Here is a 21,347-nt window from a genome sequence, read left to right as displayed (position 1 = left end):
ATGTTTGGATCTGAACTATTTATATGCCATTGGGAGCGGCATGTCACTGCCAGCCCAATTTGTTAAACAGAAGCATGTAATAACAGATGCATGGGTATGGGCTGACATCTCGTTATCTGCTAGAAGACAGAGGCAGAACTTGAGCAGAGAGTTAGTGGTCTGACGCTGCTACACACAGAGGGCTCCCCTGTTGTGGGTATGTGGGTGGGCATGAGAATCCCAGATCCACCCTAGCCGTCATCCTGCTTCACCATGTTATAACAAGCATTATCATCTGTGAGTTAAACAACATTTTCAAGTTAGTCTGTGGCAAAAAGAACCCAACAAAAAACTAGATCTAGGTTATGCCACTGGTCTGGCAGTAATTGAATATATTAGCTCTGAAATGCCCACACTCTCACTCTATTTCTCTTGTGCCTAACTTTGCTAATTGGATGGTATGTGGGTGGGGGGAGGATTATCAGCATTCATTTCACATACAAATGTGTATGTGTCTTCTGTATCTGTACCATCTTATCCCACTTATCTTTTTCAATTAGGGGAGTATACTGTTTTGAAACCAGGCACTTGAAGGTAAGTGAGGCATGGGAATGAGGTGGCTTTACACTGCAGGAGAATACTTGTCTTTGTAGTGTCTCGTTAGCATGAATTAATTGGGCAGTGAGTCTGAGTGGAGTTCCAGCATGTCTGGGACAGATCTTTTTTGAGGAGGCATATCGGTGAGGCAGAAGGTCTGGAAATTCCCACCCAGGATGGACTTTCTTCAAAGCACTGAGTAAAGTGAACTAGGGGTCTCATGTATTAATCAGCACAGCTCTTCATGCAGAAGAGGAAATCCTTTAGTAAACCCATCTTTTTTAAAAACAAGGTGAAGACTGGTTGAGCTAATTAGCTTGGAAAGTTCAGAGAAGAGGAAAGCAGAAAAGATGGTAGTGAATACATTTCATTTGCTCTTCTTTTAAAACCCGTCAACTAGCACAGAACTAAGCCTTCTCTGCTCTAAGCCTTGCTTCTCCGGTCCTTGCACCCACTTGACTAACAGAAAATGTACTCAAACAAATTTGTTTTGTTTGAAATAACAATACTTGCAACTTGGCTTTCAAGCACTTTGCAAAAAATACACGTATTATGTCTTTATACACAGGAAGACTGAAGTGCAAAGGCAAAAGGCATAGAAGATGAAAGACATAGAGATTCTGGCTTTTAGCAGAAATAGGTTGAGAAAGCCTTCCTCCAGCTCCCCTCTTCTAACTACTCAATTATATCATCTCTCAGAAACAAGCAAAAAGACTGGGCTTGTAAATACTAGCTGGATATTTGTCTCCATGTGGAAAGGTGCTGGTGCCTAATGTGAGTTCTTGAGCTGTGGAGTGTGGGTGCTGTTGCAGGGAACAGAATTGCTCAGCTGTGATTTTCCAGCCTTGTGACAATAAAAGAACTTCCTGCTTGCTTGGGTAGAGTCTCTCCTGGAGCAGAAACCATGGAGTTTTCTACCTGCTGTGAAAGCAGGGATGCAGTATCTTTGACTCCTCTGACATCTTTATTACCCTGGATTATGGGACCAGGGGCTGTATGAGGAAGACACCCTTTGCTGGGATCGCTTTGGTTTTCTAGAGAAGATCAGGGAAGACTGCATCCAGTGTGACTGCAGAAGGGTACCTATCAGAACTAAATGGATGCTGGATGGGGTCATAGAGGTCTCATAAGGCCCTAATAGCAGCCTGTGCTGATTCGCTTTCCAGAGAGAGACATTACTGCCTGGTGTTGTTAGCCACTCTGTATCATGAAACACAGCTAATAATTGTAGCTAACCATGAAGTTAGTCTTTCATAACGGGTTATCTCTGTGTCCTTTGCAATGTTAATCCAGCGAGTGGCCAGTTAGCTCTGACACGTGGGATAAGGTGGAGAATAAAAACAAGAGTCCCATCGGTGCTGTGATTGCATGGCTAATCTTAGAGGGAGTCATCCAGCAGAGTGGGATGAGACCCGCTGAAAATAAAGCTGCTTGCTATTTTCATCACTTGTGTTACTTGCTGCGCTTTCTAGATTTAAGTAAAAACTTAAATGACGACTGACTCTGGAGGGTAGCGTAGAGTGTGTTGTTCTCAGGGGAGGAAGCCTGGGCTAGGGACTGAAGTGTGGATCAGGATACAGGACTCCTGCACTGCTTCTGGCTGATTCTGCTGGTTCGTGTGACCTCGGGCAAGCCATCTTTCTGCTTGTGCCTCTCTTTTTCTGCCTGGACATTGCTGCACTGTGGTGCACCTTGCAGCAGAGGAAGCATTGCGTGAAGTAAATCCCTGTAGAAAAGTGAGAGTGCAGCAGTCCGTGGTGGCTGCATAGACCAGCGGTACAATGTGGGCAGCTGACCAGCTACAGAGCTGGCTGTTGTCAGCCGCGGGTCAGGGTGGCTACAGGGAGGACAGGGCTGCCCGTGAGTCAGGAAGCAGGTTACGAGTGAGCGTCTCAGCTCTGACAGACCTTTCAAAATGAGCCAGCATTTGGGAATTGACCAGGATATGCTATTCACAGTCCTCAAGCTACGGTTGGAAAGCAGACTTTGCGTGTGTCTTGCCTAGTAGTGTCGTAGTTGTTTTTGACTTTCTCAATTCTTGCCTGAGCTCTTAATGCGAGGTCTGTTCACTCTGTGTTTCCCTGTTCTGCAGATGCTGGCTTGTGTTTCATCTTGTCACTGATTTCCATGCATCTGTCCACTCCAATATGAGCCTTTCTTTGCCTTTCATCCATAGCAGATTGAGCAGCCTCATGACAACATCCCCATTTTTGAAAGTGAAAAAAGAAAAATTTTCACTTAAAATGTTTTTTCTGTATTTACCCCACAAGTGAAAAGCTTTCCATAGTGCATCACTGCCATCCTGGGGTGCTTTGACTTCATCGTTGATGAAAGAAGCATCGTTACCTTCTGGAGGCATCTGAATTTGATGGGAACCTAGAGCAATCAAACAGCATTGCAGGGATCACTGAGCACCCCACCTTGAGCTGTGCCCAAGCAGGACAGCATAGTAACAGTGTAAGGAGACTGTGGTGTTTCCTGCAAGCACTTTGGCTCTTATAAGAACGCTCCTCCCTTTCTCAAGGCTAAAATAAAAACAGACTTAAAATAAATCCTTAGAGACTTGACCACAGCTCAAGAGCTGGTGCACTTCTCACTCATCTGGCAGGATGAGCATTTCATTGCTGGTTATTTCCAGTGAAACCAAGAACACAAGAGGTTTTGGGGGCACAAAGCAACACCCCTTGACACTTGACATTTCTCTGTTGTGTTTGCCTCGCTCTTGGCCTTCATCATCGTGAACACCGTGCTAGCTTAGCAACCCTTCAGTGCAGAGCATCTGCTCCGGCTCACAGCAAGCGAGCTGCCTACAGCCCGGCTTTGCTTTAGGGTGCCTGGCATGCTGGAGTAGATTGCCTGTGTTCAGCTGATTTGATTTGCTCCTAATGAGCAGGTGAGTGATTATATTTTCTCCTGTTGCACAATAATTCTGCTGCAAAGGCAGGCTGCCCTGCCTTGTGTTTCACAGCAGCTGCATCTTAACAAGGTTGCTGGAGGAGCCTCCTTCTTTCAGTGTTGCCTTGAACGGTAATGTGCTTCCCTCTTCAGCCCTCTCATCACTCCTCCTGCCAGCTAGCTCTTCTAGCATTAAGCTGTATGCTGAGAGAAAACAGTAATTGTCTATATTTGTTTGCTGTGTTTCTTACCAGGGGATCCCGAAGCCCTGTATACGCAGAGAGGTTTTTTACCTCCTTCTTTAAGTGTAGCAACCTGCTGCCTGCAGTGTGGCTGCTGCTTGAAAGAGCACTTCAGCTGCATGCACTGGAGTTCAGGGGAGATACAGAAAGGTGTTTGAGGAGCCTCTGGACAAGAACCTGCCTTTGGAACTGGGCTAAAAACTGGGGTTGATAGCCAAGCTCCCCAAAGAGCACCGTGGAATCTTGGTAGCATGAACAGCCAGATGTGCTCCCTGAGAGCCAGCAGGGATGCTGCTTCCCTAAGGGTACTAATGGCACCTGGAAAATCATTGTCATTTCCTGAAGCTCCCTAAAGGTGTCTGTGCAGGAGTCATGTTGGAGGTCTCCGCGCTGAGACAGTCAACACCTCAGGTGTATGGGAGCTGCTCAGTTCCCAGTTCTGTGGAGCAGGAGAACCCGCTAATTTAAACAAGCTTTATTTTACATTTAAGCCAGGGATGAGGAAAGGCTGTGTTGTTATTTGTTAGGATTTGCAGACTGGATCCCTGCCTTGGTGATGGGCCTCACTTTTGTGTGTAACCTCTGTGAAGAAGAGTGGGCTACCCAGTAGGCATTGGAGGCCAGAGCTGATGCCTGGCTCTGTAATTACTGTTGACTATTCTTTGCTTTCACGTCCACTGGCAGCCTTCAGCAACAGCTGCCTCTTGCCATAGTATTGCATGCATCCTTCACAGTGATGGGATGACCTGCTTCATCTCTCTCAAGCAAACCCAGGGACTCCAGGACTACCTGCAGAGTTAATGCTCATTGGGTGTTTCCTAGTGCCACAGACAAGAGGGGAAAACGTAATCATGTTTTACTGTATAGGCAGTTTCATACATTCCCTTCATGAGGTGACGACATAGGTCCAGAGCCTGTCCCAATACAAATCAAGTAAATCCATTTCCCAGCTGAAGCAGATTAAGTATCTTCTGCATCCTTGGCTGCCCTGCTGTTGCTGTGACCTACGGAAGCATCTGGAGTGTCTCAGCCCTGCTCCGCTGTGAGTTTTTACCAGCCCCAGACACTCCCTCAGCAAGGCCCAAGGGGGCACCTTCCTTGCAGCCTGTGTCTGTGCAGGGAGCACTTTGTCCAATTTCAGACCTTTTCTTTTTCTCTGTCCCAGTTCCATACACAGGTGCCACTCAGTGCAGTGAGAGAAGCTGCTTCCCCACCCCTCTCTCTCCTCCTCATGAGACAGATTGCTCTGAGTACATCTGGAGCTGCTGTGCCATATTTTTTTTTAAGCCTTCCTTTCCCTGTTCTCTCCCCCTTTTTTTTTTTTCCCTACATCACCAGCTGGCCTTGATTATAATGTAAGACCCTACTGGCTTCAATTAAGGAGAGGATGTGACCCAAGAAATGGGATAGCAGCTAGGGATGGAGATGACACGTTCATGGCACTAAGTCTAATCAAACAACTTCTCACATTATTCTCACCGTGAGGTGGGAGATGTGTGAGCCAAAGGCAAGTCAGTGCTTGGAGCACCCGCGGAGACACATTGATAGGAAAGCCATCTGTAATGAGCTGACCACGCCACTCAGCACGGCAACGTGAGCTCTGGCAAGAGCTGCTTTTAATCCACTTGCATGCAGCAAAGGGCCCAGAGGCTGAGAGTCGAGGATGGATACCTAGAAAACAATCAGCCACTGTCAAACCAGGGCTGCTGACTGGAGAGGACACTTGTACGTTGCGCGCCCACAGATGTGTCTGTGTCCCTGGGAGAGGGGACACTGTGCGTGCAGACCTGTAAGGCAGTGCATGCACCACCTTCATCTGTGGTGAAGATGGAGATGGCACTAGTGTTACAGAGCTCGGGTCTTGCTGGGATCAGGCTATGGGAGAGGAGAGGCTGGTGTGCTGGAGTTCTCTGGGCATGGCTGTGTTCTGGGCAGCAGGCATGCTGTGGGACTCATGGTTCCTGGGGGAGCGGTGTCTGTGGCACTGCAGATGCTGTGTGTTGCAGGTTTTTGGGCCTGGCTGTGCGAGGCAGGTGCTTTGTAGACCTGTAGTGCATAGAAGTTGTCTGCAGAAGAGCAGGTGCTTTGAACCTGGAGAAGGTGAGTCGTGAGTGTGCTGGAGCTGCCATAAATCTGTTCCCTCTCTTTTGCATTCAGACGAACAGCTGGTTTGTGTTCAGGAAGCTTTTCTTATTTTAGAAGGAGAGCTTCTGGTTATTCCCATGCTGTAGTGTTTTAATTAAGAGTTTATTGCAAGTGAAACATGTCCATCAGGTGGTTGTGGAGATTGAAGTCCTCTGCCATTGCATTAAGTAAGGGGTAACCCAAGCAACACCAGTCCAGACTTTCTTCTTGCTCTGCCTCAGCCATGACCAAATTGTGAGTTTCCTGTAAATTTTTACAAGTGCTAAAAAAACTAGACTTAGTATCCTCCCTTTGCTAAGGAGGTGGCCACATATCACCATTCTCACACTACTGGCAGAGAAGCTGACATGGAGAGCCGTGACTCGCCTCCCAGCGTCAGGGAATTGTTGCCAGAGGTAAAAATGGGACCCAGAGTCTCTGTAGCTAGTCTCTGATGTGTTGTATTGATGTATTTCGATGGGCCCTCTGAGGGTCTCAGGTCTGCTCTCTGTGGGAACAGCCAGTGTGTATCCCTCCATCTGAACATGGTGTCCCTGATAACCCTGTCTGAGGTTGAGCGGACAACATGATTGTAACTGCTTGGGAGCATACCTGCCTGCTCAAAGAGTGCAGTTTACTCTGGATATGAGGACTATGGTTATTCTGGTTAGGATCTAAGGACTGAATCCAAGCTGTGGTGCTCAGCTGCTGAAGTTGCACTTCTCACATGAAATAGCAGGGCTTGGTACCTCCTCCAAGCAGTGTCTTATGGTGGGATGAGTACCTGCTAAAGGCCCCCGACACCTAATAAATGGGAAGGAGGTGGGAAGCGGCCCCAGCCCAGTCAGAAGGGGATGTCAGAGGACTGTTACTGCTTTTGGTTTGATGAAGCCTGGTTCTTGCTAGAAAATAAATACCCTCTTGGGAATCATAGGCGCCTGTCTCCTCAGAGGCACCTCTGGGGTGACCATGATGAGCGAGATGGCTGTTCCCTGACAGCAACCCCGTCTGTTACTCTGTTCGGTCTCCAGTCCCCCCCGTGGTGGAGCCAGCCTTCCAGGACGTGCGCCAGGGACTGGGGCGCAGTGTTGCCCTGCGCTGCACCATGCTGAAGGGCAGCCCCATGAAGGTGGCCACCTCCGTCTGGCGCTTCAACGGGACCCTTCTGGCGCAGCCCCTGGCAGAGCAGCAGGACTACTCGGAGCTGAAGGTGGACAGCGTGAGCCGGGAGACAAGCGGTAGCTACGAGTGCAGCATTTCCAACGACGTGGGGGTCTCCACCTGCCTCTTCCAGGTGTCGGGTAAGTCACGGAGTGCACGTCAGAGTGAGCTGTCGGATGGGGTCGTGAAGTTGGGAAGCTTGCTCCTCTGTCAGCTGGTGCCGGTACAGGCAACATTCACTGCCTCCCCTGTGTGTTCAAAAGGGATGACTTTCTGTAAGCCAGGAGGGAGATCTGCCTCCATCCTTCAGGCAGTCCAAGTCTGGGATGGGCCTGGGGAAGTTAGTGGCAGCCACTGGTACATTTTTAGCAGTGTTTGATCACTAGCTTGAAAGATACAGGACACAAGGCTGCCATCAGCTTTCCAGCTTGGACAACCTGTGTCATAGAGAAGTATTGACTACGGGGGAGTGAGAGGCTCTACATCCCCCTTAGCAGCCTCCGAAACCATCTAATTTCCCTTTCAAAACCAAACAAACAAAAACTGTATTATGTATTCCTGTACCTTCCCCATGTCCCCTGGCTGTCTTTGTGTCACAATGCTTGCTAGGACAAACACAAGCTGGGAATGGATACTAGCACTCAGTATCCATGTACTTGGTATGGATTTGCTGCTCACAGTGTTCTGTGAATCCAGCAGGCACTGTAACAGGACTCCTCTCCAGCACTTGCAACTGCAAAGAGAGATGGCAGAGTTATATAGCATCTAAACCCACGTGTCTGACCTAGCCTCTCCAGCTGATCATTAAATCTGCTTTTCCCATGACCCCAAAATTGACTTGGGCACCAGTTTCTAGTCAAGCTCTCCGATGAAGTTGCCTTAATAAGCAGTAAATTCAGCCAAAATACTGGACATTTAGTCCAGGGCCAATTTATAACACTTTTCAAGTCAGGGCTGAATAAATGAGAATAAATAACGTCCAGAGAGGCCTGATTTTGAAGCAGATCTTTCCCAGGGTTTGGAAAAGCTCTGGTATCCTGTAACTGACATAGTCTCAGAAATGGGGAAGCCCAAGCCCCTTCTACTGTTTGGGCCCCTTTTCAGGATGTGGCTCTGACCCGTTGAGATCTTCTGGAATTTTGTCTGGCAGTGGATTTTGCTTGAGAGTTTTGGCCCTCTCTACCCTTTCTTCATATGCTTGCAACTGTTGTGTCACTAGCTAAATGAAGACAAACCATATCCCACTATAAGCCACCACGGCAAACCTTGTCGTTAGCAAGCTTGGGACTGCTCCCAGGATCAGAATTCCTTGCTCCTAGAGAGCACTCATCAGGAAAGTAACAAGCATCTATTTTCCTGCATTCCTTCTCTGTTTCCAAGGCGTTAATACCTGATGGTGGCTTTTCAGCTCCAGATATCTCTGCCTGTATCTTGGACAGCCACAAATCAGTTAGACCTTCTGAGCCTGTAGAGCAACCTGAAAAATAATCTGGTAGCTAGATTGCTGCACTTGGGCTCAGGACCACTGGAGTTTTAATTCCCATCTGTCACAGCCTTCCTGAGTGAGCAGGGGGAATGGCATGCTCTGTTTCTGCTCTGTGAAGGAAGGACAATAAACCCTCCTATCTGACAGGGAGGCAGTGACCCATTTGTGACTGTGAGATGTTCAGATGTACTGGAAACCGAGTACATAAACCTGCTCAGGATGGGATATGGATATCTTCTATGGATGGGAGATTAGCTTCCTGAGATATTTTGGAAGGATACCAAGATATCCAAACCATTCCCCTTAAGCAAGTTATCAGGGCAGCCCACACTGGTCACCACCTGCTCTCCTACTAGCTACAAGCACAGGAAAGCCCTGAAAGATGGAGTGAATAACCTTTCAGGTTCAGCTCTTCCCACCAGCTGTAAGCAGAAGAAATATCTTTCCAGCAAAGGTAAAATTTTCCAGAAAGGAAGTTCCAAAAGTGTCTTGGTGTGCTGCATTTCTATTTGAAGCCTTTTTTTCCTCTTCCGTTTCCATCTTGGAGTCAATTAATAAGGAACTAATATCATGCAAGACGATGATTATCATCAGTTCTGGTTTTTATTTTGGAATCCATTATGAAGCTTGACTTTCACAGTCAATGCAAGTTGAATAAGCAGCAATTAGTCTCTGAGGTGGTTCTGAACTTCTTGCTTGTGCAAAAATTCAAGTCAATAAAAATAATAAGAAAAAAAGGACTTGGAAATAAACTTCAATATTATCCATCTGAGTTCATAAAAAATAAACACTGAATCCTTTCGAGCCTAATTATAACCACACAGAATGGCAGGGCCCGTGATTCAAGTGGAAAGGTGCAGCAGACTGCCTGGGGAGATGGTGTTTATGTCTGTTTTGCTCTCCCTTGCTGCCCAGGCATCTTTCTGGTCTGTGCAGGTCCAGGTCGGACCTGAAACCAGAAAGGAGAGTTTTGGTTCCAGCCTAGCTCCTGCCTGGCCCAGGACAGGATCTGCCAAAGACTGAAGTGCAGAAGTTGAAATGAAGGTGATTTCGAATAGGGAAAAACCAGTTGTGGGTAAGACCTCAAGTTGCTTCTGGGCCCTGTGCATTGGTCCACTAGCCGCTGGGCTGCATGGCAGTAGCCTTCGAATCCTGTTTGGTAGTGGCTCAGGACAGCAGCAGCTGGTTGAAATGACAGGAAATCTCTTCGTCTCTGAACTATTCAGCTTCTCTCTGGTACGTCGTTTCTCCTGTGTTTCCTCCTGCTGCCCTCTGTTTTTAAGGGGAGACGTGGGTTTAGGAAAGACATCTCCGCCCCTGCAAAAGCTCCCGCTGTTTTTACCCAAGCTGAGGTCAGCATCCCCTTTGCTGCTGAGTTGACTGTCATGTTACAAAGAGGCTGGAGCGCTGTGTTGCCAAGGCAGGGGAGATGCAGAAGGAGCAAGGTCTCCTTTTTAATGCCGTGGTCTCTGTGTGATAAATAACACTTTTCCTATGACCTACTGGCCAAATGATCTTTCCTTGGGGTTAGTTAGCAGGAGACTCTGTAAAGCAGAACATGAAACAGGAGAAATGCCAATTTAAAGTGGTAATCTCAGTCTAAACCTCAATCTAAACTACAAAGCAAGAGAAAAAAGATAAAAGCTGGTTCCAGCTGGAGAACTGAAGTTCCCACTTTCTCTGGTGTTGGTCATGCCCCACTGGTGTTGCAGGGCTGCTAACTCTCCCAGTAGTTTAGGCTGTGAAAGCAGCAGTGATTCACAGAAAACGATGGCACATCAGTTCAACACCAGCTACAATAGTAAAGGTGTCCGTCATGTCAAAGGGAAGTGGATGAGCTGGGCAAGTGGAACTGTTCCACTCTCACCACATTTCTTTGTAATTTATGTTCCCCTTGATCCCAATCTTTTACTTTCCTCCCTCTTTTTTTTTCCCCCTCCAGCAAAAGCTTACAGCCCAGAGTTTTACTATGACACTCCTAACCCCACCTTGAGCCAGAAGCAATCCAAGAATTACTCTTACGTCTTGCAGTGGACACAGAAGGAGCCCGATGCTGTGGATCCCATCCTCAAGTACCGCCTGGAGGTCCGGCAGGTAAGGTCTGCTCTTCTGGGGCCTCAGCACATGCGCTTGGGAAGAGGACCTCTCAGGAAGGAGTTACATCAATGTCTCCTTGTCAATTAAAAGCTGAAGGTGATGAAATTGCCAGATACTGATGGTCTTGCACCTTCTCCACTGAAAGGAAGAGAACAGGCCAAGTGCACAGCTCAGTGTTCGTTTTTACATCTGGTGTTGGGTATGATCAAGGGCTTTCAAAGCCCTGCTGTCTTCCGTCAGACTGTTCATGCTCAGTGTTTTGAATGGGGTTTCAATGTGAATGAAACCCCACAGTCACTAGTAGGTATTGTAGATTTTATAGGCGAAAGACTCAAGCTAGTGGAATTCCATCCTCCTCACTCATACGAAATAAAGGTAATAAGCTGAAGGGCTCTCCGGGCAGGAACTGCAGGAAAAAGTCATCGGTTGTTTGTGTTGCAGAAGGGCTTTCATACTATCTCAGTAATGAAGCTATCAGGACTATATAAACCCTGCAGGGGAAGAAAAGTGAGTTTCAGGGTTTCTGAGTCTGAAGAGAAATCGTACCAGCGGGGGGGAGGGGGGAGAACTGAGGGAAATCTGAAGAGATCACTGCTTGGAGAAGGTTTGGGAAAAAAGTCTGATGTTTTTAAAGAGCACATTAACCTAGCAGCATTGCCAGGTACTTTCATCCCTGCTCAGCAAAGTGCCAGTGTTCAACATATTTTAAAAAATGGGGACACTTAAAATTGGCGGTTCTTGCCATTCAGAAGTATCTTGGAACCAAATGCATTTTGCAAGGAAAAGTTTGTTTACTGTAGATAGAAAACAAAATAATTAAAAAGATCCAAGTGTCTCTTCCCTCTAGTTCTGCACAGTAGGCTCCAGTTTTATGTCTCTCTTTGATTGTGAGCTCTCTGGGGTTGGACAGCCTTTGTTTGTTACTCAAACTGCGCAGAGAACATTGTCAGTGCTTAATAATAATATAGGACACAGGGGAGCCTCTAATAATGAAGGCAGTTTGTCATAGTACCCCTTCCCTCTTAGCCAAGCTTCGCTATTATCAGCACTGCAACTCAATGAAGTAATTTGTGATTTTTATCCTTCTCCAGCGATGTTGAGATTTTTTTCCTATTGCACAGTGCCTACAAGTAATCCTGGATCTGTTCCTCATTGAGCTCCTACTGAAAAGGATCAAGAAAAGGGAAAATCACATTTCTGCTTTAAGTTATAACATGAAGGAAGCCGAGTGCCTGTGCAAATCTAACTCCCGCAGTCTTATTCGTACCCTATCGGTTATGGCTGTTAATGTTTCCTTTGCAGCATCACTACATAGTTGTGACTATTTAGTGGTGTGTTTGAGAGGAGTGTTGTACCGTGGCCCTGCTATAGCCCAGTCTCATGTATGGGCAGTGTCTTAGAAATGGCTGTAGGTGCCATTGCAGTGGCCTGGGTCTGAATAAGGGGAGGCAGAGAGAGGAGGAAGAAGAGGAAGAGTTTTGTTCCCACATCTGTCAAGCACAAGCAGGAAACACTCTGTAAAAGGCTTGCATGGTATTGCCTCCTCTTGGCCCTCTTCTGACAAAGACACTTGCATTGCATGGTATGGTCTCTGCCTCCATGTGCCGTACTGAGGTCTCACTGAGCCCTCTTCATTTCCTTGTCCCAGAGGATCACATCCCCTCTGGTCTCCAACCTGCTGCTTCCCAGGGCTGTCTCTGTGCCCACATCCTTCCTTCTTGGTGTTTGCCTCATGATGCCTCACGTTGGTTCCAAGCAGCCTTGTGACACCTCCTGACCTTTCATTCTTTCCCTTGCGCCGTCACCCTCTTCCATGTCCCACAGCCTTTGCTGCTTTGTCACACCTTCTTCTCCATGCTGGGGCACCTTGGCTGAGCTTTGTGTCCTGCTGTTCCATTGCCAGACTGCAGAACGCAGTGACATTACTGAATATAACTGTGAAAAGCTCAAAAGCTTAAAAGCATTGCTGACTGGAGAGCTCTTAAGCAAGGGGATTTGTCTGCCTGAATGAGGGGCTGTTGTTTGCCTGTGTGCCCTCCTCACTGGATATACTGGCTTCCAGGCACTAGCTGTGGTGGCACAAAAACCGTCCTAGAGAGCTAGGATTGAAGTGGAATATTCTCCTCAGATAAAATGGGCCTTACACGCGGCCAGTCATGACTGATTTATTGCCAGCATCAAGCTGATGAAAGCTTACCCAGCCAGCCAGCCCACCTTCTCCTCCAGCCCTGGGAGCTCCCCAGTCTCAGTAGCGGGTGCTCTTCAGCATCTTAAGGATGAATGGGACGGCAGCAGTATGCAGTCTCAGGGTGGTGAGGGGCTGTCTGGAGATGTTAACTCTTGCTGAGCTGGAATCCAAAGGGCAGCCAGCTGGGATGCCCACTGGCTTTAAAATGCTTTGCTCTCCCCATTTTTCTTGAAGAGCTCTTGGCATAAGTAATATGAAGATCTCTAAGTAGCAGGATGCTTTGCAAGGCACCTGGTAACCCTTGAATTGAATTTGCTTGCTGAAGCTGCTGAAAATGGGGCTGAGTGAGAGTCAAAGTGCTGCTTATTAATTGACTGGTGCTGTGGCTCCTGCAACTCTTCCTGTTCAACGGCTTCCGAGGGCTGGTTAGGCATTCCTGGGGGGATTGCAAGCAGTCTAGGGGAATTTGGTTTCCTAAGCAATGCACGGGGGCTCCCAGCAAGACAGACAGGTGTATTTCCAGAGGAGCTGATTGTTCCCAGCACTGTGGAGCAGGCTGAGCGGCTCAGCAGACGTACCAGTTCCAGCAGAATAAGAATTAACCTTTGATTAAAACCAAATAAATAGCCTGACAGCTTGGAGCCACTGACCCAGGCAAAGCGCATACGACAGCAACGTGGAGCTTCTCGTAAAGCCTCTGTTGTATGTCTCGGCAAATAGGCCATCATTTCCCGGAGTACATCGGTCAGGCGGGCTTAGACAGTGGCATTGTGTTGAGTGGCAATTCAGAGGGGAAAACATCCCCACTGAGGAGCGGCAGGGGCCATACAGATGTCTGTCCTGACGGCTTGGGAGATTTTTCTTTTCTTGCTCCAAGGCAACTGATTCAAACACCGACCACCTTTACTTCACCTTAGCCAGTGAAATTAATGGGTTCACTGCCTTGTTTGGTTTGGTTGTAGGCAGATGCCATGAGGCTTTTGGGCTATTTGTTTGGTCAGCTTTTTTTTATTCCCTGTATTCTTGTACCATAGAAAGGCACTGAGGCACTGCACTTCAACTGAAAATGTTTTTCATTGCTTGGGGATTCAAAGCAGCCTCCCTAAACCAGATTTTTGCTTAAAAAATAAAAAGCCTTTTAAGTTGCTTGTTTCTCTCTGTGTATTTTATCCCCTCCCAGAGCTCTGCTCTAACATTAAAGAGAAATGAAAAGCCATCTAATATTGCAAGCAGGTTGCATCCTGGAGGAAAGATCTGAGCTGGGCTGGTGGTTACAGTTACAGGGGATAGTGGCAGAATTACTGTGCACTTAATGAGCCGGAACCCATCTATGACCTGCGGCTGCAGGAGAAAGAGCACGGAGAAGGCATTGGTGCAGTAGGGAAGTTTAATCTTCATTGTGCCCCTCAAGGAGACCTGAGGCTGCTATCTCCTCCATACCTTCTGAAATGCAGGCTTGGGCCAGAATGGGACCAGCTTAACACATTTCTGCCTTTCCCCTCCTCAGAGCAGGCTCAGCTCTACCTGCCAGGCAGAACCCTTTAATTTGCACTGGGCCAAGCCCTGGACCCATTTGCTAAATTAGCTCATTGGGTTGTCACTTCAGATTAATTCCTGTCAGGGAGACTGTCTTTAATGAGACTGGCCCTGTGCAATGCCTGAGTAATTGTACGGTCTCTCTTTGTTTGTACTTTCATCCCTTCCATGTTGGATAAACATCCCCCGCTGTCTACAGAACTCATCTGGGCTCGGAGCCGGCTGCCACTTGCCTCATCAGCCAGCCAGAGCGGCATTAATGAGAGCTACGGCAGTGGGGAGCCGGGCTCACCGTGTGGGGAGGTGACAGATAACAGAGCTGTTTGGACAGACACAGGACAGGGGCATTAGCAGGAATTTAATGATTGTGATTAGACTGGAAGGTTAACTCTGTTGATGGCCATCGCAAAGCAGCAGGAGAGGTTTTATGCTGAGGCCCAAGAGCTACGGATCTGTATCGCTTCATTTCTGCCTCTGAGTTGTTCTTTTGCTCTCCTCTGAGCCCACCTCAGCAGTGTCTGTCAACTGCTGTCTGTCTCTGGCTTCATCAGCACATGGAGCTGGACGCCCCTCCAAGGCCACACAGACCAGGGCAGGGATGTCTCTTACTCTCTTCATGTACCAGGCAAGGGTGATATTACTCAAAACGGATGATGAGCAAGCAAGGCACCAGCCCATAGTCTTTTACTTAAATGTTTAGTTGAGAACGTAATTAACTTGCACCACTGTGCTTCTCCTATTTGTGCACCACCACAGCTTGGTGAACCCACGTGCATGGCCCTTGGCCCATGAAGAACCCAGCCTAGTGAAGTTGGGTGCATCTTCCAATGCTTGTAAGCAATGCCGTGATAAAATAAACAGCTAGTTTGGGCAGCCAGGGTATAATAACCTTCCAGAGCAAGCTAATCGACCCAGCCCTGTACTCATCAGGAGTGAGAACATCAAGGCCAAAAGCTTGTCTTCTCCTGTCTTCAGCAGTAGCCAGTGTCTGGAGAAGAGTATAAAACCAAGACAGACACATGCGGTATTGCTTTCTCTGCCTCTAGATATTATAAACCTATTTGTTTATTGGGTCCCAGGTCAGGAAATTCTATGAATGCAGAAAGGTGGTGTGCTCGAGCAGGTGGTGGCCCTGGCAGCAGCCCAGCCCTGTGCTCTAGGAGGTGAACAAAATCCCTTTTCTTCTGCAGAGGCAACCGTGGCTTCAGACAAAGCTTCTTGGTAAAATGAGCAGACGGAGCTTTGGGGGGTGGCCTGAGGGGTTGCACCTCGGGGCCGGGAGGACACTGAGGGCTAGGAAAGAAGGCGTGTCTGTACAAGGCAGGCAGGGGTGGCCAAACTCACGTTACAAACCAAGGCGCTAACATGTTGCTGACTCCTGGAGACTACATGCTGTCTGGGCAGCACTGCCATCACCAAGGTAACTGCCTCACGTGGGGCTGCCGACTGGCCTGGGTCCGTAGCCCTCATCCCGAGGCTTTCTGGGGCACCATGGCCCCATCTTGCACGTCCCCCACTAGTGCTGCGGTGGGGTTTTCTCCTGGGGGACGCTGCAGAAGCTGAGGAGGTGATATAGTGAGGATTTGGGACAGCTTAGCTAAAAAGCAGTCAGAGCTGTCATCCTAAGTCCTGTTCATACTAGAAGATGAGAAGCTTAAAGCACAGAGTTGTGACTTGTGAAGTGAGGAGGGACCCATCCTGCTCTGGATAAAATATGACCTGTGCTGTACTCACCTTGTGTTACCTGGAAAAGCAAAAGGACTTGTGGTGCCACATCCACGGAGAAATCCTCTTGCTGAGAGGCTTCTTAACTGGACAGTCCAGTTTGGTGCCCCGGTGCGTGGCATAGAGAGGACATATGGAAAAGGGATGTGTGAGTCCCTTTTCCTTTCCTCCTCCCTGCTAGAGCATCGCAGTCCCAGCCAGCTGCACCGAGGAATGGAGTGTGCCTTCCCGTGAAGCAGCAGGCAGTGGCCATGCGAGGTGCTGCATGGATCAAAACACTTGCGGGGTGTGACAAATGGCACATCCCTTCACTGTTCATCATTTCACTTGATACAGGTTGTGCTGGTCCTGTCTCACTGGTGTTAGGACTGGGGACTGCAGTGACTTGGCCTCCCAGTGTTTGCCCAGCACTGAATCTAAAAGCAGACCTTTTGGTGTAGGATGGCTTATAAGTCACATCTGCCAGAAAGCGTCCTTAGTCCTGTCTTCTTTTTTGTCTACCGTGGCTGCCAGTTTGATGTCTGATCACAGGCTGCTGTCATATGGGACAGCGTCAAATCAACGCAATTCCACCTACCTGCTGAGCCGTTTGCTGTAGAAGGAAAAGGTATTTTTTCAGCTCAAACTCTCCCATCTACCCACTGATGCTTTTTTTTTAATTTCAATATTTGTCCAGGCAGTGAGAACAGGCAGATCACATTTGTGCTCTCAAGTCCATTGCCTTCAGTTGTGCTAGTGGCATACATGATGCTGTGCAGAACTCAGCCCTGAGGGGGGTGGAAAAGGATGATGACAGAAGCCATCGTGTCAACAGGAGGTGTGCTTGGCGGACAGTTTGAACAGCCAACATGATGCAAAGCCAGGGAAAGCAAGAGAAAGGAGAGGTGACACTGCGTTTTTGGTCTGCAAGAGGAGGAGAGGTTTGGGATATGCAGTGGGATTGAGTGGCAGCCATGTGCTGGTGGAAGGAGAGCTGGCTGATCAATAGCATTTGATGGACAAGCTGTGCTGAAAGCTTAATAAGATTACTGTGTGGGACCTGGGGGTAAAGCAGCTACTTTGCCACAGGCATTTGGGAGCGGAGAGGGCAGAATCCCACCTCAGCTGTGCTCTCTGCTGCCTGAAAATGGGACACAACGTCAGTCACCGCAGCTGACAGCACGTTGAGCCATCTCTCTTTTCATCCCTAGCAATCTGTCATGGGGGATGATGTATCGATGAGACCAGCTGCTAGAACAAAGTCCTCTCTACCTGTGCTGTAAGGGAAGACTCCAGGACAGCTGGATGTTTGGTAGGGGTGGGAAACAAGGAACTTTTTCCACATTTTGCATATGTATTCTTTACTGACTAAGTTGGCAACAGCAGAGCCTCCGCCCAGCGCAAAGGGAAGGAGTTTCTTCCTGGCCATTGCTCACTGCAGGCAAAGGTGTCTGCCCTGCGATGGTTGTTGTCAGCCCTGCCAGCCAGAGGATCGAGTGATTCCTACATGGCTGGCCAGGGAAGCTTGATGCGGGCCTAACCAGCACCAATGGGTCAGGTGAATTCAGTGGAAATTGCTGGGAGCCGTGGGATGAGGTTTCCCCCGTGGGTCTGCCTAACATCTCCTAATGCCACTATTGAGATTTCACTTTGCCCACGATAGCGTAGCAAACGGTCCCTAACTAATTAATTAGTCTGACTAATTCTGTCTTTTTGTATTCACAAATTGCTCTTGAGTATGATTCATGCTTTTTCTGAGCAGGTTATCCCTGGCCCACAGATAATTTGTAATCAGTTCATTGGGAAAATTGGTAATAAGAGTGATGGCAGGTTAGTTATGCCTCGGTCTCATGGTACCATTTCTCTTCTCTGATTATCCAAAGTAAGGTAGCCTGCCCAAAACAGGGTAACTGAAAGTTTTATGAGGTGGCTTGCCATTCATAAGGTGCCGTGTAGAAGAGATTTTGTCTTAACATTCACTTTTCATAAGTACTTCTCCTAATGTAATTCAGGTACTTGACTGTGCAAGAGAGAAAGCAGGATGTTGTTTAGCTTGCCAAGTACAGGGCAATAATTACGAACAGTTTTCCCACTCTTAGCTCTGTTTGGAATAGTTACAGTGCCTGAGAAGAACAGCACAAATAATCTTGCTGGAAAGGCTCATATGATCTTTAAACACATCTAGCAGCAAAATCTCATCTATCTCTAGCTCCTAACACCACTGTGCAGCGCTCATTCAGGGTAAGGAGAATATGAGAGAAGAGATAATCATATTCTCCCCACCAATATATCCCTTATATCAGCCTTGCAGGCTTGAGATGTTTTTTCACACCATCGTGCTTGTTTGTATCCAGCAGGCTGTTGGCTTGTGTTTCACAAAGCTGAGCACAGGATGAAAAACGCTTGCCAGGTATCAAAGATAAGTGTGAGTCCTTTGTGTGCATCTCTTATCCACAATCCTTCCGTGGCTTCAAGGGGTATGTGTTAGTTACCGAGTCTTTCTGAGAGTCCCTATCGATAGGCTGTGATGCAGCTTCCTCCCGTTTACTCTGCTCATCTGTTGTTTTCTGTAGTCAGCCCATGTTCCTCCTACTGCTTCAGAGTCTTTTCTTTGTGCACTTTCTTCCTTTTCCCTGTTCCCCTCCTATTTTCCACCTCTTCTCTCTTTTGTTTCTGTTTCCTTTTTTGGTTTTGTTCTTGGTTTTGGTTTTGTTTTTTTTTCCTGGCTCTCATTTCCCAGAACACGCTGGAGATAAGAGAGGAGCGAGTGTGTGAAGGGGGAAGGGTTTGGAAGAGATATGTAGTCTCTCCTGTAGCTAGTGACTAGTGACAAACAGACAGGAGTAGGCACTACATAAATGTTTGACTGTGTTTCATAAAAAATTGAAATGAGTGCAGGCAGCATGGAGTAATGTGAAGGGCTTTATGGCTCTCCCTCCTTATGGTGTGCTGCCTGACCCTTCTTTACTAGAGGCAGGACTGCAAGTGCAGTAGAGTTAGAGGTGGTCTATAGGCTCTGGAATGATACTTACCTATATGTCTTCATTACATGTACCAGACTGAGAAGCCCAGAGTCCTACATGAAGGCTGTTTCTGCTCCAGTAAGCAATAGCCCCATCCTTTATTGATTGTTGTTTTCTCAGGTAAAGGTGCCCTAACAGTGGGCTATGCCAGGGTCTGTAGAGAATGCAAGAAAAGAAGCCTGGGAGATGGCAACTGTTGGTGGAGCATGTCTCCCTTGGTACATTACAACCATATTGTAGACAAAATGGCTCAGAGCTCAACCGAACTGCGTATGGGTGAACTTGGGCTATGGCAGAGCCAGCTTGGTTTTTCTTCTGGGAGCCAGAAGGGCTAACAGCATGCTTCATAGACATGTACGTGGGTCTGGCTGCAAGCAGTCACGATGAGTGCAAGGAAATGAGTGGAAGAGGAGACTTTGCTCACTGAGATTAGGGATGACTATAAAGTTGGATCGTGTAAGGCACCAAGCAGTGCCAATTTTCAGATATGAGTCTCAAAAGAGATGGGAACCATTGATCTGGGCAGGAGGGGGCTGTGGAGCAACATGAGGGATGTTGTCCCTTATTCAGCTTATGCCCATGCTGCAGACAGAAATGTGATTTCAGGCTCTGCAGTGCGCAGTCAAGTACAGGTAGAATCTTGCAGCAGCAGTGTAGAGCTTCCAGTCTGAACAGAAGGACTGCATGTGCCTTCAGGATCGAAGATACGGCTCTGAGACAGCAGGAGAGAGATAACAAGCACAGCTAGGCATACACATAACCTGTTCAGCTCAGTACCAACCAGTGACACCAACATAGGCTTCTTGCATACACTAGGGGATGCATGACTCTCCCTCCCTTCCCACCCATCACCAAATTCAGGTGCTGGTTTACCCCTTTTTACCTCCAGCTCCCGGGCTCCCCCTTCTCAGGCCGTGCGATGACCCAGCAAGCCCATGGCTCATGAAGTTGCCAGTCACGCTGTGCCTCAGTTAAGGCTTTTACTGACAGAGTGAAGATTAGGTCTGTTCTTCTTAGACGGGGGAACATATGCTAATAAAATACATATTGCTTTCTGATCATCCCCTAATGAAAGACATTATTGAAGAGTGTGGAACAAGCACTTACAGTAATTCATGACAGCACCAATTTGGCTTCTCTGGGAAGCTGTAAACTGCTGCTCTCAGCACCTAATGAGGATGGGCAGCTGATTGTGTGTGCGAGAGGAAGAGAGAGAGACAGTCTCCTGGCTTAGATGGCTCCAGCTGTCCTCAATAGCTACTGAAGGTTGCAGTTCCTTCTCTCCTTGGAGCTGGGAATGTCTCAGCCCAGAAAGGGAGCCTCCTGTTAAGGACAATTTAGGAGAAAAAGCTTCCAGGACTCCTCATTTAGAATGAATAATGGATTTGCTTTGGCCATCCATGCTTGCTTAACCCCTGTATATGAACCTGTGTGCTTGACTGGTGAACAACATAGGCACGAATTTCAGTTTACTGGTGTGCTTGTCTGGCAAATGTCGACTTTATGTTTGCAATGTGATTATTTGCTCTGGAAATCCCTAATGTGTAATGGTCATCAAGCAAGGAAAATTAAATGAATCCAAGTTTAAACTTACCCTAGCCCTTTAACTGATGCTGCTAATGCTTGACATCATTTCCATTCAAGGTGGTGATGAAGTACTAACCCAGGAAAATGTTTTAATCTTTTCTGACAGGTGCAGAAAGTTTGGTGAGAGATTATAGCGAAACACCACCATGACTCATATTCAAACCAAATTTCTCCACCACTCAAAGCTTACCTAAATGGCTTTTTCAGATGGCATCTACACTGCTGAGGGGCCAGGCATCTTCCCCATGGCTGATACCAGCCAGTCAGGTCACATTTCCCTCTTAGGGTTGTGCTGCTGAAATTTTGTGCAGCTGACATCAGGCTGGGAGGCAATACCACCTCTAGTGAAGGATCAGGATATCTGATAACTAAGGAAGTTCTGAAAGACAGAAAACTGCTTGAGTGGTTCAGGCAGGATGAAATGCAGCAGTAAAAATGCAAGGTCATGCGTGTGGAGAGCGCTCTCATTGGAATCTGCTACAGGCTGGGAGCTCGTCAGTGGGAAATGACTGAAGTGGAAGAATGATGTGGGTGAGTCAGTTGACTTCAAGTTGCTGCTGGTAATATGCAGGTGTGAGAAAGGGCAAACATACTCCTAGGTGAAGCCAGAGGTACTTCCAGGCAAGGTGAAGTGCTACTGTGTCCTATATGCAGGACTGGCATACTGAACTCCAGCAAGAGGGATCATGCAGAAAAGGATTATAGAGTAGATCAGGGAAAGTGGGAGT

General features: G+C 47.7%; 1 protein-coding gene across 5 annotated transcripts in view; it reads left to right on the top strand.

Moving 5' to 3' along the window:
- Positions 1–21,347, top strand: part of MDGA1 (MAM domain containing glycosylphosphatidylinositol anchor 1) — a 145,971-nt gene that overhangs the window by 86,763 nt on the left and 37,861 nt on the right. For all 5 annotated transcript variants that reach the window (XM_075445710.1, XM_075445701.1, XM_075445691.1 and 2 more), the window contains 2 exons: positions 6,869–7,138; positions 10,427–10,578. In XM_075445710.1, the coding sequence (XP_075301825.1) occupies positions 6,869–7,138; positions 10,427–10,578 (422 nt within the window). The remainder of the gene's footprint in view (positions 1–6,868; positions 7,139–10,426; positions 10,579–21,347) is intronic.

Source organism: Opisthocomus hoazin, chromosome 2 (assembly GCF_030867145.1).
Source record: "Opisthocomus hoazin isolate bOpiHoa1 chromosome 2, bOpiHoa1.hap1, whole genome shotgun sequence".
In the NCBI taxonomy this organism is placed as follows: Eukaryota; Metazoa; Chordata; class Aves; order Opisthocomiformes; family Opisthocomidae; genus Opisthocomus; species Opisthocomus hoazin.
Note: the sequence above shows the minus strand (reverse complement) of the source record. Positions and strands in the feature narration are given on the sequence as shown.